This window comes from Mustela erminea, chromosome 20, assembly GCF_009829155.1.
Source record: "Mustela erminea isolate mMusErm1 chromosome 20, mMusErm1.Pri, whole genome shotgun sequence".
NCBI lineage: Eukaryota > Metazoa > Chordata > Mammalia > Carnivora > Mustelidae > Mustela > Mustela erminea.
Window position 1 is genome coordinate 22,835,052 of NC_045633.1, and position 16,604 is coordinate 22,851,655.

General features: G+C 54.4%; 1 protein-coding gene across 1 annotated transcript in view; it reads left to right on the plus strand.

Annotated features, from left to right (window-relative positions):
* Positions 1-658: 658 nt before the first annotated feature.
* IFT140 (intraflagellar transport 140) overlaps positions 659-16,604 on the plus strand; it is a 69,168-nt gene continuing 53,222 nt past the window's right edge. The window contains 12 exon segments of the mRNA XM_032326724.1: positions 659-805; positions 2,921-3,142; positions 7,909-8,030; positions 8,211-8,353; positions 9,881-10,056; positions 10,698-10,789; positions 11,211-11,317; positions 11,975-11,988; positions 11,990-12,034; positions 12,036-12,122; positions 15,132-15,335; positions 15,451-15,523. Coding sequence (XP_032182615.1) covers positions 659-805; positions 2,921-3,142; positions 7,909-8,030; positions 8,211-8,353; positions 9,881-10,056; positions 10,698-10,789; positions 11,211-11,317; positions 11,975-11,988; positions 11,990-12,034; positions 12,036-12,122; positions 15,132-15,335; positions 15,451-15,523 — 1,432 coding nt within the window.

The window sequence follows — 16,604 nt, forward strand, 5'->3', positions numbered from 1 at the left end:
CCGCCAAGGGGCAATAAGCGCATCTTTTCCGGGAGAGGAAGATGTTAAGTTCCGGAACCTAATCAAGTCTGGCTTCCCCACAGCTGCCAGGGCTTTGCTTTCTTAATTCTCCAACGAGGGAATCCTGATGCATCCTACAACCTGAGAGCCGGACGTGGAAGACAGCCTTGGTGTTCACACTTTATCATAAACTAAATACTGGCTTTTCCCGTCTGCTTTTGTGAAGCAGAGTTGTGTTTCTGTTTGGATGGAAATTTTTGCTTGAAGGACAGCTATAGAAATTCTTCGTTATGATGAATACGGGCAATCGGGATTTACACGTGTGGTCTGGGCGGCTGGACTTCTTCTTACGGTTTTGACGGCAGCGTTTTCTTCTTTTCCATTGCACCCTGAATCTTCCCAGGTCCAGTCTCTTGCTTCTAGCTGTGTATTTGTTCTCTTGCTTCTAGTTGTGTATTTGTTCCCTGTTAGCTCTTCCATGTAAAGCTGCTCTTGTGGTCTTAGGGCTGTTTGTAAGTTGCACTGTGTCACGATGGATGGTTGGTGATGCTTCTTTCCTAATTCTATGTGGTCATTTCTTCTCATTGTTCAGAAGCAACAGGATGTGGCTGCTTTTCTTCCCCGCAGGTTTCGGCTTTGCCTAGGTCTGAGTTTCATCATGGCACTCTATTTTGACCACCGAATAGAAGCCCCAGACTCTGCCGGGTCTCCTTCGCACATCCACTGGCACCCCGTTCATCCATTCCTGGCGGTGGCCTCTGTCAGCACGACCTCAGGAGGCAGTGTGGACATATACCTGGAACAAGTGAGTCCTGGGAAGCAACGTGTCTGACTTCAGGGCTTCTGGCTCTTGTGTCCCTTTTGTTCTCATATGTGTGTGCTTGTGCATGGGTGTGGTGTGTTGTGTGTGGTGCGTGTGTCATGTGCGTGGAGGGGGTATGCTGTGTGTGTGTGGTGTGTGCATGGGTGTGGTACGTGTGGTGAGTGTCATGTGTGGTGTGTGTCATGTACAGGGGATATGTGGTTTGTGCACATGTGTGTGGCATGTGTGTGTGAGGTATGGGGTAGAGGTGTGGTGTGGTTGTACATGTGTGGTGTGTTCTGTGTGTGCATGTGTGTTGTGTGTGTTGTGTGTTTCATGTGTGATGTGTGTGGTATGTGCATGTGTGTCCAGTATGTATGCTTTGTGGTGTGTGTTGTGAGTGTGTGTGTGCTGTGTGGTATGTTTTGCTTGTGTGGTGTGAGTGTGTGGTATGCGGGGGTCTGTGTGTCCTGTGTGCTATGTGCATGTGTGTTGTAAGTGTGGTATGTGGTACGTCTGTGGTATGTGATGCGTGGTGTGTGGTACTTGGTGCTTGTTTGGTGTGGGTATGCAGAGTGTGTGCGGGTCACGTGTGGTGTGTGTGTTGTGAGTGTGGTGTATGGTAGGTGCTATGAGTGTTGTACGCAGTACGTGTGTGGTATGTGGTGTGCCCGTGTCGTGGGGCAGTGTGGTGTGTGTATCTTACATGGATCACTTCTTCCTAAGGTGCAGATTCTGGTATTACAAGAGCCCTGTGATGTGGCGAATTCAGCCCCGCTACTTCAGTTTGGGGACATATTTAGGGATGTAAAACCGATTCCACGATCAACCCACACCTCCAGCCAGAAATGGCCCCTGCACACTGCGCCGTCTGTGCTCCCTGGTCCAGCCTCCTGCTAGCCACACTGGCCATGGGAAACCGCTAGTGTCCTGTGCCTGCTGTAACACATGGCCACAGGCCGAGTGGCTTAAAACAGAAACGTATCCTCTCCTTGGCGGTCCTCGGCTTATACTTGCATCACTGCACCACTTCTGTTGTCACATGTGCCTCTTCTGTGTGTGCGTCCGTGTCTCTTTCCTCCTGTTATAAGGGCGCCAGCCATCGGATTCGGGCCCATTCCAATGACCTCTTCCTAACCTGATCATCTGCAGAAACTCTTTTTCCAAATAAGGTTGTATCACAGGCACCAGGTTAGGACTTCATGGTTTTGTGCTTTTTTAAATTAAATTAATTTAGAGAGAGAGCACGTGCGCATGAGCAGGAGGGGAGGAGGGAGAGAGACTCCCAAGCAGATACCCCACTGACCACAGAGCCTGACGCAGGGCTCGATCTATGACCTGAACCCAAACCAAGTCGGACGCTTAACTGACTGTGCCACCTAGCACCCTAGGACTTCGGCATCCCTTTTTCAGGGGGCACCATTCCAGCCCTACTGGAAGCTTCGTAGAAGCCTCTCCGACTTCTCACGTTCCGCCCACTCCACCCCTTCCTCAGTGCACGACACACCTCGTGCTTCACGCAGAAAATCAGATTTTCCTTCCCAGTCCTTAACCCTCTGCAAGTGCCGTTGCCGCCCCTGCCACTTCAGTAAAGCAGCTGTGGTCACATTGACATCTGCATGCTCTCAGGTCCTTTTCTGATGTCCTGCTCTCTGCACAGTTCCTCATTTTCATGAAGTCTCTCGGGAAACAGTCTGGAGGTGAGGGGGTGCTGAAAATAACTTCGGCCTTGCAGACCCTGAAAAGACTCTTGGGGTCACCCCAAAGGCTGCTTAGAGAACCTTGGGGTCAGCAGACTTGACCTCTTGGCACACTGCTTGTTTTTGTAAATGGAGTCGTATGGGCACTCGTGAAAATGCTAGCCAGCAACCAAGCAGTTGTGAGCATGAGGTCGACCGCTGGGATAAGCTGCCTGGCGTGCTCAGTTGAGTGTTAACTGTGTGTTTTCGTAGCACAGCTGAGAGCAAGCTTGGTGTTTCTCTGAAAATCAAGGAGGACATTTCTTTAATAAACGGCTCTTTTTATTTTCTGGCTGATCTCCGTGTCAGTGATTAGCCAGAAGTCCCTAGAATCGCTGTCTCTCTTCGTAATGTGGAATTTGCTTCTTGCCTGTTGCAGGGCGAGCATGTGCCCGATACTCACGTCGAGAGGTCCTTTCGGGTCACTTGCCTGTGCTGGCACCCAACGCGCCTGGTGCTCGCTGCCGGGTGGGAGACCGGAGAAGTGACGGTGTTGAACAAGCAGGACAGGGAGCAGCATGCGGTGCCCCCCACGCACACCTCCGACGTTACCGTCCTCGAGTGGAGCCCCAGCGGGAACTGCCTCGTGTCCGGGGACAGGGTGAGCAGACTTGGTGGGCACTGACTTCAGATCCCTGCCTTTGCCTCTCGGTGCTCTTTGGGGTTGTAGAAACACGTAGTTGCGGACTCTGGGAGAATCTGGAGACATTTTGTTGTTGCGGGAAGGGGGGCGGGAGCCTGTCACCGCGTCCTTCAGTGGTCCCTGCTGGTAAGGGCTTTGGGGCTTTCCAGTCTTCCACTAAACAGACAGAGGTGCGGAGCTAGCTTCGGGCTTCTGTTGTTCTGCATGTGCAAAAGTTTGGGGAGGGTCTTGTAGGTGGGGCGCCTGGGTCCCAGGGCATGAGCATCTGTGGCGGGTGCCCGAGCCTCCCTCTGTGGGGCTGGTGCCGCAAACATGCCAGCCCGCCCCAAACCCCGACAGCTGGATCCAAATTCAGAATTTTGCTGAGAAAAGTGGCGTGTCGGCAGTGTTCCACTTAGCACTTCTCTTGCTATTAAAGGGAACTGTTACTTAGAGGGGCCAATTATGTATCCTTTTCTGATCAAATCACTTGCCCATTTTGGTGTTGATTTGTTTCCCTTTCTTCTAGATTTTTCTTCTTTTTTTTTAGATTTTATTTATCTGAGATACAGAGAGCGTGAGCGGGTGAAAGAGTACGCAAGTGGAGGGAGGGGCAGAGGGAGAGGGAGAAGTGGACGCCCTGCTGAGTGGGACCCTGAGATCATGACCTGATCCGAAGGCAGATGCTTAACAGACTGAGGCCCCCAGGTGCTCATAGATTTTTCTTGTTTCTCAATTCAGTTTCTACCTAATGACATTGCGCTGCCCTCAGACTTCTAGTTCCTCAGTGATCTTTCCACTCTCCCTGCCATGGAAGGGATTGGCAGATCCCTTGTAGGAACAGAGGAACTCCCAATCATCAACTCTCATCGTCCTTTTGAGTATATTAAGAAACAACTAACAAAACAGATTCCCCAGGCATTCAAGGAAACCCAGATCTGTACTGTCAAAGCTTTCCGAGTCAACATATTTAAGGACAGAAATCTTGATCCTTCCAAGAAAACCTACAGTAGTGCTGGTCTGATTGAATAACGGGCTCAGGTAGGGAAACAAGTACGGAATGAGTGAGCCTTCGGGCTGCTGTGCCGCTGAGAGCCGTCCTTACCAGCATTGGCCAACGGTCTTCTGTCTCCCACCAGAGACTGTTTTGGTTAGGGTGGGCTTGGTTACCGGTGAAACCAACCCAGACTATCGGAAGTAAGAAGGGACACTTAATCTGAAGCCGTTGGAGTGTCCCATGGTCCCCGGGACAGGAGGACAGCTGGCTTCGGGATGTCTAGACCAAGATGTGTGCCAGTGGACACACATCTCCTTGTAGAGTGCCCCTTCTGCCACAGCCATCTCTTTCTCCCGTGCCTCCCTATTCACAAGGCAGCACCCCTAGGTGCTGGGAGGTAAGGCATTCACCCCCGCTATGCCCAGGGGATGCTGCCCCTCCTTCTCTGTCCCAAGTCCAGTTCGGGCCCAGTAACCACATAGACAGTAGTCAGCAGTGCCCAGGGAAGTGGGAGAGCCCTGGACAAGGGGCACTGGGCAGATGCTGCCCCAAGTGTCCATCAGAAGAAGCTCCATTGGTAAATGAAGGCAAGAACTCTGCGTGGACTGGGTCTCACTTCCCTGCGCACTCACAGAGCCGGATGGGAGCGTCAGCTTACCCAGTGCAGGGCTAGACCACTCTGGACAATTCCAGTGTGAACTACTGCAGAACCGCTTGGGTTCCCAGAGCCAGTTCTGGTGTGGTGGCCGGTGGGGGTCCTCAGATACCACAGGGTGCCCATAATTCAGCTTAGTTCTGACACCGTCCAGCCAGAGACCATGTCAGGTCCCATGGATTAGTGTCTCAGCCCCACCCCAGATGCCAGTCCCCAGTCCTGTGCATCTGCCCACAGGCTGCACAAAGGAGGGTCCCTCCTCCTTGGGCTCTCCCAGTCAGCTAGAGCAGCTCACGTTACCAGTTTATTGAGGAGTATAAGGAGATGAATCAACAGCCAGATGAGGAGAGACACAGGGCGAGGTCTGGGGAGGTCCCAGTCCTCCCCAGGCGTCATTCACCCCACACCCCCAAGTGATCAGCTACCCGGAAGCTTTTCGAACCCAGTCCTTTTGGGTTTTTATGGAGCTTGATTGCATAGTTGTGACTGACTAAATCATTGGCCATTGGTGATTGATTCAACCTTGGGGAGTGATCTGTCCCCTCCCTGGAGGTTGGGGTGGGACCGAAAGTTGAGCCATCCGATCGGTGGTTGGTTGTCCTGGCTGCTGCCCCACACTTGGGTGAAGATCCAAAGTCCCCTTTGGTAACAGAACAGAAGACACTGCTGTGGCCCTTATCCTGGGAAATTCCAAAGGTTTTAGCAGCTGTGAGCCATGAACCAGTGGTGAAGATTTGTAGGTTTGGTCGCCTGAATGACCAAACATCCACTTGTTTTCAATTACAGTGGTGTAGAGCCTAGCGTGTTACTGTAGTGCACAGGAAACGTTGACTTTGCAGGAAACATTGACTTGCCGTGAGTCTCTTGTTTCTTGCCTATAGATACCTCGTCTGAGGCTGATTGTATAAACTTGTGCTGGATGAAGTTTGAAGGGGGGTGGGAGTGCTCAGGGTTTGCCTCCAATCTAACCCCTGGGTGTTGTCTAGAAACACAGGGAGGGAGGGAGAACACATTTGACTCCTTGTAACTTTTCTAAGAGATTTATTGTACACGTTGCTTGGTAAGGCCGACAGTACAGTTGATTCTCGGACAACTTGGGGGTTAGAGACCTCAAACTCCTCCCAGTCACAAATCCGCATATGACTTTGACTCCCCGAAAACTTACCTACCGATAGCCCACTGTTGACCGGGAGCTTTGCCACTAACATGGTCAATTAACACACGTTTTGCAGGTTGTGTGTGTTACATACTGTTCTTGTAGGTTAGGATAAAGAAAGTGTCAAGAAAGTCACGAGGAGGCGCAAGTACGTTTACGGCAGGCTACCGGATCCATCCACAGAAACCGCACGTATGCAGACCCACGCAGTTCAGACCCGAGTTGTTCAGGGTCGTCCGTATCTGGTCAGCACATCCTGTTTACGATGAAGGGGCGCTCCCCAGCCAGCCTGCAGGCATCAGATAAGCCCTGCTGATGGAGCGAAGGGCAGGAGGGAGAGTGTGGGCACTTCTGCGTGCGCTGACCTCGGGCAGGAGGCGCACCTTGGGCCTCACAGCAAAGGGCCTCTTTGCAAACGGACTCGGATAGAGGTGGCGGCCTGCAGCAAAGCCTGACTTATATCCCGGCCAGAGGCCTCCGGACTGTTTCTGGGGTGCCATTTCCCCACCATGACCTCTAGCGCTGGGTGGCCCCCACAATTTGAGACCCTGGTGAGTAAAGGGCTGAGCCCAGAGTACACCTGGCACCCAGAGGCTGGTTTCCTGGGGTTTCCTCCCGTAACAGCAGTCAGGGCTCCTTGGAGGGATGGCTCATTCTAGAACCGGGGATGGACAGTGAGCCCAGAGAATCTGTCGTCAGAAAGAAAGGAAGTGCTCATGAAACCCACAGTACGGGGTGTGTCAGAGGGACACGGGAGCTAACGAAAGACCCCCCCCAGGGGCCAAAGCTGGGACATCAAAATACACAAAGTGGGGCTGGATCGTAACCTGGAGTCGAAAGTCAACGGCCATGATCTCAGTGGTAGTGTAGCCCTATGATTTATGGTAATTAAGAGAAATCTCAGAGAAATCTCGTGTGCTGAGGCCCCCCAAATGATTTATGTGGATGGTTCTTGCTCGAGGAGGTGACCTCCTTCCAACCAGAATGGGGCCGAGAGGAGGAGGGGACAAGGTCACAGATAGGACCTCGGCCGGGAGCGGAGGGGCAGCAGCTGCACAGGCGAGTCACGTCGGCGTCACCCACCCTGACAAGCCACACTGTGACGAGGCCACGTGGGCTCCGTGGCCTTCTCCCCAAACCCACGGCCCACTCCAGTCATGAGAAGAGCATCAACCAAGTCCCCGCGCAGGGACATCCCACAGCATCCCTGACTGGTCCTCCTCAAAGCCGGAGAGTCAGAGACGCTATCCCAGCCCAGAGGAGCCTGAGGGGACGTGACACCCAAATGTCCTGTGGCACCTGGAGGGGATCCGGGGACAGAAAGCAGGCATCAGCGAGGAGTTAAACGTGAACAAAGCACGACTCTGGCTAACACGCTCTGTCATTTGAGCCCGTTAACTCTCAGAGCTGCTCCGTGCTCATACCACCTGCCGGTCGGAGAAGCTCGAGGTAGAGAATGGGACTTCTCTGAATGACTTGCCACTTTTGGTAAATCTGAATCTATTCTAAAATCACATTTTGGGGTTTTTTTAATAAAGATTTTTGTTTATTTGACAGAAAGATGGCAAGCAGTGGTGGGGGGAAGTAGGCTCCCCGCTGAGCAGACAGCCCGATGCGGGGCTCGATCCCAGGACCCTGAGATCATGACCTGAGCTGAAGGCCAAGGCTTAACCCACTGAGCTAGAGAGGTGCCCCTATAATCACATTTTAAAAACCGGCTCATGATCGTTGTTGTCTCAGGCTGAAAGGCACACGGGACGGCTTCTGGTTTCTTTGCGAGAGATTTTTTAATTATTTGTACTTGCCAGTGCACGTGTTGTCGTTGTGTAGTTGAGTTTAAAAGGAAGCCGTGTGTGATCTGTGGCACAGCATAACTCTTGCCTTCCCTGGTCACCCTGTAAGAATGTGTCTCCTCCGCCCGGTGTTGGGTTTTCCAGCTCGGTGTCCTGCTCTTGTGGAGGTTGGACCAGAGGGGTCGAGTGCAAGGGACGCCGCTGCTGAAACACGATCACGGGAAACCCCTAACTCACTGCATCTTCCGGGTCCCCCCTCCTGGCGAGTAAGTAGGAGCTCAAAGGGAGGCCTTGTCCCTATATCCCCAGGGGGCTGGTCCCGGGCGGCTCCTCCTGATGGGTCACAGCCCCAGCTGCCCCGGGCATGTCTGTAGTGACCACACCTGCCCGGAAGGAACATCTTCCTGTAAGGAATCCTGACTTCCCGTCATCTCTGCCTTTCAAAGGGACCTCGTTCAGTTGGCGAAGGCGGCTGTGAGCGGTGATGAGAGAGCCCTGGACATGTTTAACTGGAGGAAAAGTGGCTTTGGAAGTTTCCTGAAAATGGGATCTCAAGAGGGACTATCCTTCTTTGTCAGCTTGATGGATGGTGAGAAACTTAGGTGGGGACTTTAGGACTTTGAAACCTTTTAGGGGTTCTGGTAAGGTTTTTAAACAAAGAGATGATGTATAAAATAGGCTGTGTGGGGCCCCATTTTAGAGTGACGCGTCCATTGCTCTCGGCGGTGACTTACCCAGTGGTCAGAGGAGAGCCTCTCTTTGTCCCTTTAGAGCTGGATCGGCAGTGCTTGTGTTGGGAGGGCTCCCACGAGGGGTCCTGTGCCAGCCGTGCCCCTCAGCTGCTCCCACGTGCACCTCCAGGCAGCGTGCATGGGGCCACGCTCCCACAGTCCACTCTGTGTGATCGGGGGGCACCCTTCTCTGTCATTCTTTGGCTGAGCTCTGCGAAGGGAGTGTGACAGGGCAGGATGGGCGCGGGCTTTGTCTCTAGCCCACAGCACCAGCCAGCCCTCTGCCGGGGCCAGCATTGAGCTGGGAGCAAGAGCAAGCTAGCGAGGCTCTCGAAGGTGCCGAGCTCCTGGAGGATGCGCCACCCCGCCTCTCACCCTGGGTGGGAACGAGGGAGCAGACCATGGCTAGAAACCACTGGGCCTTTGTCATTTTAAAAATGGAGATACTGTGTGTTTCTGGAGGGGGAGAGACAGCTGATGGAGGGGACTGCAAGGCAGTCCCTGGGGACAGGAGTGGCACAGAGCCTTGGGTGGCGTGGGGAAGAAAATGCTAGTGCAAGAGCCCCTTGGCAAGGCACTGAGAAGATGGTGTGGGCTGCGGCCCGGCAGATGGGTGTGCGGTGGGGACAAGCCTGGTTCTGGAGGGGTCCGTCCCATCCCTCCCGCAGCAGCTGTGGGCTTCGGGGGCGGATTACCCCGTCTCGTCAGACCTCTGCCCGTGAGCTCACGGGACGTGTCAGCTGAGTGAGCACGTGTGAGTGTGTTGCCGGGCCTGCCACCGAGGCTCGCTGAACTAGAGGCAGTGCCGGCATGGTCATGTCGTGTCGACCACGGGCCTCTACACAACCTTGAACCTGCCAGTTGAATGGGAAGTCACGTATTCCTTGGAAACAGATGAGAGGAGACCGGGGGGATGAGGAGGCTCCCGAGAGCAGCAGAAATGCGTCTCCTTATGGGCACTCACAGTAGAGACCCCACGGACTCAGAGGCCTGAAGGGAACCTGGAGGGCGAGGAAGGGCTGGCAGGCAGGGCCGGGACGAGTGCCCACAGAGGCCGAGAGTGCTGACAGGAGAATGGGACCGCTAGGACATGTGTAACAGAGGGGACGGAGCAACGGCTGCAGGAGGGCCAGAGCTCAGGGCTGTTGTGTGCGGCTGGTTGCTGTGCCTCACACGGAAGCACAGCGGGGTGAACGGGTAGGCCAGTGTGGCTGGAAAGGTGGAGCTTACGTCAGAGATGGCCTGGGCAGGTTCTGTGCAGGTGTTTTTAAATGTTTTATTTTTGAATGTTTATAACAAAATGTTTATTTTGCAAGTGTCCCTAAGTAGATTTGCGTGGCTGCTGGCGACCACGCTGCTGCCCGGACTGACCCCTTTGCCCTTAGGGACGGTGCACTATGTGGATGAGAAAGGCAAGACCACCCGGGTGGCTTCCACAGACAGCTCTGTCCAGACTCTCTTCTACATCGAGAAAAAGGAGGCCCTAGTGGTGGTCACGCAGAACCTGCTGCTGTCCCTGTATGCGGTGAGGCCCGAGGGCGAAGCAGAGGAAGTGATGAAGGTAGGTGGCACGGCAGGCGGCAGGTTGCAGCCCGGCTCAGGCCTCACCTGACTTCCCCACGCCACCAGAGCTGTCCCTTAGCATTGCGTCCATGACTCGGTTCCCAGGAGCTTTGCAGGTGTCATTGGATGGGGCGGGAGAGTATGGGCCCGCTCAGGGCTGCACCCCCTCGCCCGGCAAGCTTTTACAGCCTGTCCACCCAGTATGACTCAGAATTCTGAACTTCCCCTGAAGATGCTCTTGAAGACGACAGAGCTGAGTTTTTGTAAGCCGGTGTTTACCCGGTCACGCACCCACGCCTGGCACAATAGTGGCAGATAGATTCCCTTGAGCCACTCACCGGCTGGGGGGCCCCTGGCAGGTCTGCTGTCTGCAGAACAGGCTCCTCACAGCTGCTCGACAGTGTGTGGTCAGGGCTGAACCGGTCAGTCTAGAAATGTACACACCGGGCGCCCTGCACGCGGCAGCCATCATCAGTCAGGCACAGCAGAGAGCAGCCCTGCAGGGTCACGGCCACCTGCCCACATGTCCACACCTGCACCTGCCCAGCTGGCGCGTTCCGCACCCCCAGGCTGCCGCACACCAGAGGCCCCGGGCTGGTGACAGCCACGTGCCACTATTGGATTGTTTCTCGTTACTAGGTCAAGTTGAGTGGGAAGACAGGTCACCGGGCAGACATCGCCCTGATTGAAGGCAGTGTGCTTGTGACCGCCGTGGGGGAGCCCGTTCTCAGGTAAGAGCGGCCCGCAGCATTGACGATTGGACTCAGTCTCTCTGGAGCAGTGTTCTTATTGGAGGGTGACGTACAGGCAGAAAAGTAGAGATCATGACGAATGTCCGTAAACTGGACATGCCCGTGTAGCGGGCTCTGGGAGGGAAAAGCAACAGCCCACCCGCCCCGCACCCACGTGGCCCCCCAGGGTGGGCTCCTTGATGCCCCGATGGCTGCCTGCGGAGTCTCTGCCTGGTGTTCTGAGCTTGATGTCAGCGGAATCGTGTTGTGGTGTGTCTGCTTTTCCAGCTGCTTCAGTCCCGTGTCCTGTGTGGGGGTGCCCCGTGTCACTCCATGTGGTCGGAGTCCCTTCATGACCCTCGGGGCCAAGGGCAGTGCACAGACGCAGCCCCTGAAGGGAGCCTTCTTCCTTTCATTGTAGATTCTGGGACTTAGAAGGTGGAGAGAATTACGTGCTGAGTCCAGAGGAGAAGTCCGGTTTCGAAAAAGCTGAAAATATAAACTGTGTTTCTTACTGTAAAGCCAAGGGTGAGCCTTCTCGGAGCCAGCGCGGGAGAGGGAGGGACGCAGCCTCGTGCCTCGGTCTGGGGCTTCCAAATGATGACGTGATCGCAACTCTTCAAGGAATGACGAATTGGTGGTGACTGTCCGTCACTTAAAAGAGTCACTCGGGGACGAGAAAGTGACAGTAAAGCTTTGCTTGCACATGTGAAGGCCAAGGGGTTTGCTCAACAGGGTGAGCGAGCTGGCTGCGCGCAGCCCACCTCCGTTCCACCTGAAGCTGCGAGAAAGCGTGGGAACATTAAAAATACGTGTGTATGGCCTATATGCAGACATGTGCGTGCATGTACACAAACACACACACACACACGGAGGACAGAGAAACAAGAGATGAGCCAGAGCACCGTTTATTTTGTGCCTGCTGAGAGCTGAGTGCCAGTCTAGCCCTGGGGAAGCAGCGCTGGACAGGCAGACAGGCCCCTGCTCTCATGGGAGATGGAGAGATGCACTCGTGCGCCCAGCACACGCACACTCGCTCTCTGCCCAGATGGGAGCAGATGTGGTGTTGGAGGCCCCTGGGCGGAAAGCTGATGCCCAGATATTTGAGAGTCACGGTCAGGGAAGAGATTCCTACTATTTTAACCCTTCAACTTAAGTCCTGGGGATCCTTGTTTTTACCCCTAGGTCTTCTGGCAGCGGGGGACCGATAAAGGGCGAGTAACCATGTGGAGAAAACTGCCAGGCCCTCAGAGCCGCCGAGAGGCAGCAGGGCAAGGACAGGTGGACCCTTCAGACACCCACTGAGCTCGAAGGCAACATCACGCAGATAAAGGTACGACGCCACCAGGGTACTGGGCGCTCTCACCTCTGCCCTACAAAAGTGGAGGACGTGATGAGCTTTGACCTGTTTTTGTCAGTTTCTGTCAGGTATGCAGCTAAAGACCTATACACAAATAACAATAACATAGTTCGAAAGGCCTTTGGGCTTTCAGACTTGCGGGTCTGGGGATTGTGGACGTGTACGTACCCATCCTTTATCTCTGGCCCCTCTCTGTCTACCCCAAGAGCAGCTTTATCTAGATCTGTAGCAAACCAGTGTTTCTTTTGTATAGTCATGGTTTTGCACCCATCACCACCTCTTAGGACCACTGTCCACACCCGGAACGAAGGCCTGTGCATGTCCGCAGTTGCTCCACTCCCCGCTCCTCTGCGCAGACGCTCCTCTACTTTCTGTCTCTGTGGATTTGCCTGCTGTGGGCACATTGTAGAGATGGAAGCGTAAACCTGTAGCTTTCTGTGTCTGGCCTCCGTCCCTGACATCGTATTTTCCACCCGTGTGGCCACGCCTGACAACACTGCCTTGCTTTTGCGGCGGAGCCGCTCCCGGGGCAGGGGCTGGCCACCCTCCGCTGTCCTGCCCTCTATCCACGGATGCTTGGGTTGTTTCCACATTTGGACTTTTGTGAACCCTGCTGCTGTGAACATTTGGCCACACGTTTCTGTGTGGACGTATGATGTCATTTCTCTTGAGCATATGCTTTTTTACCTATAAATTCTTTCTCGCCGGTGATGGTCTGTATTTGGGGAGTTACTGTGTCACACCTTCTGTTCCTTCCTTTGAATGTGTTTGTAGTGGCTACTGTGAAGCTTCAACTGTTGGCTCTGACATCTCGGCCTTCTGGGCCATTTCTCTGACTTGATTTCTCCTCCTGGGTTTATATCATACTCTCCTGTTTTCCCTGGCTCTGATTTTTTTGTTGCAAACCGGACCCTTGAGGTAAAAAATTGTGTCAAGTCTGTGATAGTGACCGTCTTGCTGCACTCGCCTCTAGGGCTTGTGGCCTTGTTGGCTTATGTGCTTACTGACCGGCTGGAGCACTGCAGTGGCGTCTCTCTCCCCTGTGGTGGGAAGCCTCTGACATCACTTCTCGGAGGGCCGGCCTCGGGCATGTGGGTGGTCCCCAGGGAAAGCAGTGGCTCCAGGGCTCCCTGACTGTCTTCTCTCTGACCTGGTGAGCTTTCTGCCTCTGTGGGTCAGCCTCCCCCAGCTCGATGGCCCTGTTGTTTCCTGCAGTGACCCAGGAATTTGCTTGCCCCACAGTCCAGTCCTGTCAGATTTGGACAAGCGTGGTCTTAGAGCTCCGTGTTTAAGGTTGGCTTTGACGCGGGAAGGCTCCAACTAAGTGTGTCCTTCTCCAGTTCCCTCTGGTCCATGGTCGGGCCTGCCGTTGAGCTTATAGCTCTCAGAAAGCTTCCGCCTCCTCCTGACGCTCTCTTCAAGAGCCCCACTCTCTTCCAGAGCATCCTTAGGCTTGGACTTACCCACATTGTGTTTCAAACGAAGTCACTTCCTTTGGGGAGCCCGTCAGAGCTCTCTCTTCCTATGGACTGCCTCACCCCTTGGGGGAAAAGGTCTGAATCACTGCTCCAGAGCTTCGGAGTGGTGGCCGCCTCTCGTAGCCTGTGTAGCGTGAGCCGGCGGGGGCCTGGGCGTGCAGGCCCGGCGTTCTCAGGCACCACATGAGGCTGAGGGACCCCACCCTCGCAACGTGGAGTTGGGGGAGTGAGAGGCTGTACCCCGAGCTGGGTGCTGGACAGGGAGCTGAGCTCTTGGCCACGCCTGCCCAGGGGGAGCTCCTGCAGGCTGAGTTGGGAGGCTGGAGGCAGGGGCCTAGAGGCTCCGGTGCCATGGGCACTGCTGTTCTTACCAGATTTAGCAGGTTTTCCTGGGTAAGTGTTGCTTCATTTGCCTCACGCCTGATTTCCAGAGCACTAGATGGCTGTTTCCTCGTACTTTCCCCCAGTTCTGTCTGTTCGGGCCTCTGCCCTGCCGTCCAGGCGGCTCTCTCAGACCTGCTGTGTGTAACCCTCCCAGACCGAATCCGCCTAATCCCACAAGTCCTGAAAGGAGTCCTAAAAGGGAGCCGTACCTAGGAAATCATTGAGGGCACCAGAGAGCACTGTAGGGGGCACCTTTAGCTCCGTATCTCAGTTCTGGACGAGTTAGTGAGTTACATATCTTAATTAGTTCAAATAAGTGACTAAAAAATAGCACTGAATATCATCAGATCTGCAGAGAAAGTACGGCTTTCTCGGGTTTGAAGTAATAGGAAGAGCCACACAAATTACCCTAAAGGACGTGAAAGAGGAGCCGGGTACATGATGGCACATATGTGCTCCCTAAGAGACACCTCAGTGCTACACGTGTTACTCCTTCCCAAGTGAGCGTACAGATCTCGTCTACAGCCGGTAAAAATAATGACTTTTTTTTTTTTTTCCCCTGAGAGAATTCAACAAAATAAAGTCTTCTGGGAGGACACATGGCTGAGGAAAAAATGTATAGGAAATCAGAACACTTCTGTATCCCAAACCAGAATATAGAGAATATGTCTCGACCCTATAGCAAGTAAAAACAGTTCATGCTCACTCAGGAATGGCTAAACGTACCCATGGAGTGGAGTCGGAGACCCCAGAGCAGACGGAGATAGATGGGGGAGTCTGACGTGGAATTATGAAAGTGGCATTGCACATCACCTGGGGGAGCCGGGCAGTTCGGTACACCCTGTCAACTCGCTGTCCACTTATAAAACATAAACATCCCGAAGTTAACAGCTACTCAGAGCAGATGTATCAGCATCTGCCTGTTGCATACCACTTGGGTGTCCGTATTTTAGAATTTCGGTAAAGTGCATACTTTATGCTTGTAAGTTTTTACATCCATTTACACAACGAGAAGGAGCAGCGCTAGGACGGTGGCTGACGGACGCCTTTGTGTATCTCCCTTTCCGGCCTGCCCCTGCCTCCTGCTCCTCCTCCTGTCTCTGTGTCTGGCGGAACGCAGTGGGGCTCCCGGAAGAACCTCCTGGCCGTGAACAACATCAGCTCCGTGGTGATCCTCCGCGAGCAGGCCATGTCCTCACACTTCCACCAGCAAGTGGCCGTGGTGCAGATGTCCCCAAGCTTACTCAGCGTGTCCTTCCTGTCCACGGGGGTGACGCACAGCCTGCGCACAGACACGCACGTCAGCGGGGCGTTCGCCACCAAGGTGACTGTGAGGGTGGCCTGGGCTTGACAAAAGGCCTGGCTGGTTGTCTGGGTCTTTTGGGGTGGTAAGGGGGGCACGCAGCAGGTTGCTTTTTAATTTCTATGATTCCTTTAAGGATGCCATTGCTGTCTGGAATGGGAAACAGGTGGTGGTCTTCGAGCCTTCTGGAGCCACGTTACGGACTGCAGGTGGGAGTCTTATCCCGCGGGAGGGGCTCACAGCACCTGTTTTGTCTTCTGACCATCTGCGGGGGTGTTGGTGCCTGTGGTGGGGGCAGGGGCCTGGTACAGGGCCACCAGGAGCCCCTTGTGTCAGTCCTTATGCCTGTGCTCCGGCCCCATGCCACTGGGCATCACCCTACTGGGGCCAGCCAAGGTGGCTGAGAAGCCCTCCTGGGCGCTGGGACAATGAAACAGCTGGGAAATAAGGCTAAAGGGGCATTAACCCTCCACAGTAGTTTTCAGGGAAGGGGGCTGGTACACACCCAGCTTCTGAACTGGTTCCAGGCCAGACAGAGCAGTGAACCCCACAGCATCTTGACCAAGGCCAGCCTCTGTCTAGAAGTTTGAGGACACATCTCTAGAGGTGCCCCGTCAACCTCCGTCTCCTGTCCCAGTGGGCCACCGTGACCCTCACTCTTCAGCACACGCCTGTGGGAGTGACTGGGGGCTGCTGGATCAGTGGCCACAAACCGGACAGATGTTTGCTATCTCACAGCTGTAGAGGTCAGAAGTTCACACTCTGGTTTCCTAGGCCAGATCAAGGCTTCGACAGGCTGCTCTGCCTCCTGAGCTCTGGGAAGCCTGTCCCTTGCCTCTCTCTGTGTGCAGTGGCCATCCTTGGCCAGGTTGCATTGTTCTGGTATCTACCTCCCTATCACCTTGTTCCTGTCTTGTCCACCTCCCTCTTACAGGAGCACTCACGATTGCATTTAGGGCCCACCTGAGTAATCCAGGACAATCCCCCATCTCAAGACCTGCCCGTCTTTGGCCATATACTAGCATTCACAGGTTCCAGGGACCAGAGCCTGATAGCTCCGGGGGTCTCGTGCTGCTTACTGTAACGACCCCCTGGACACGCCCTTGCCAGCAATCCTTCTGTACAGTTCTTCTGTTTTCCCACACTGACTCCGCAGGCCCAGTCGTCATGTGCCCTGAAGGGCTCCCATTGTGGGTTTGTCAGAGAACCCCTTGCCTCCCGGGGGCTGTTTCTCCACTGGTGGTCACCCATCACCCCATCGTCCCTCCTTTTATCCTCTAACACTTCATT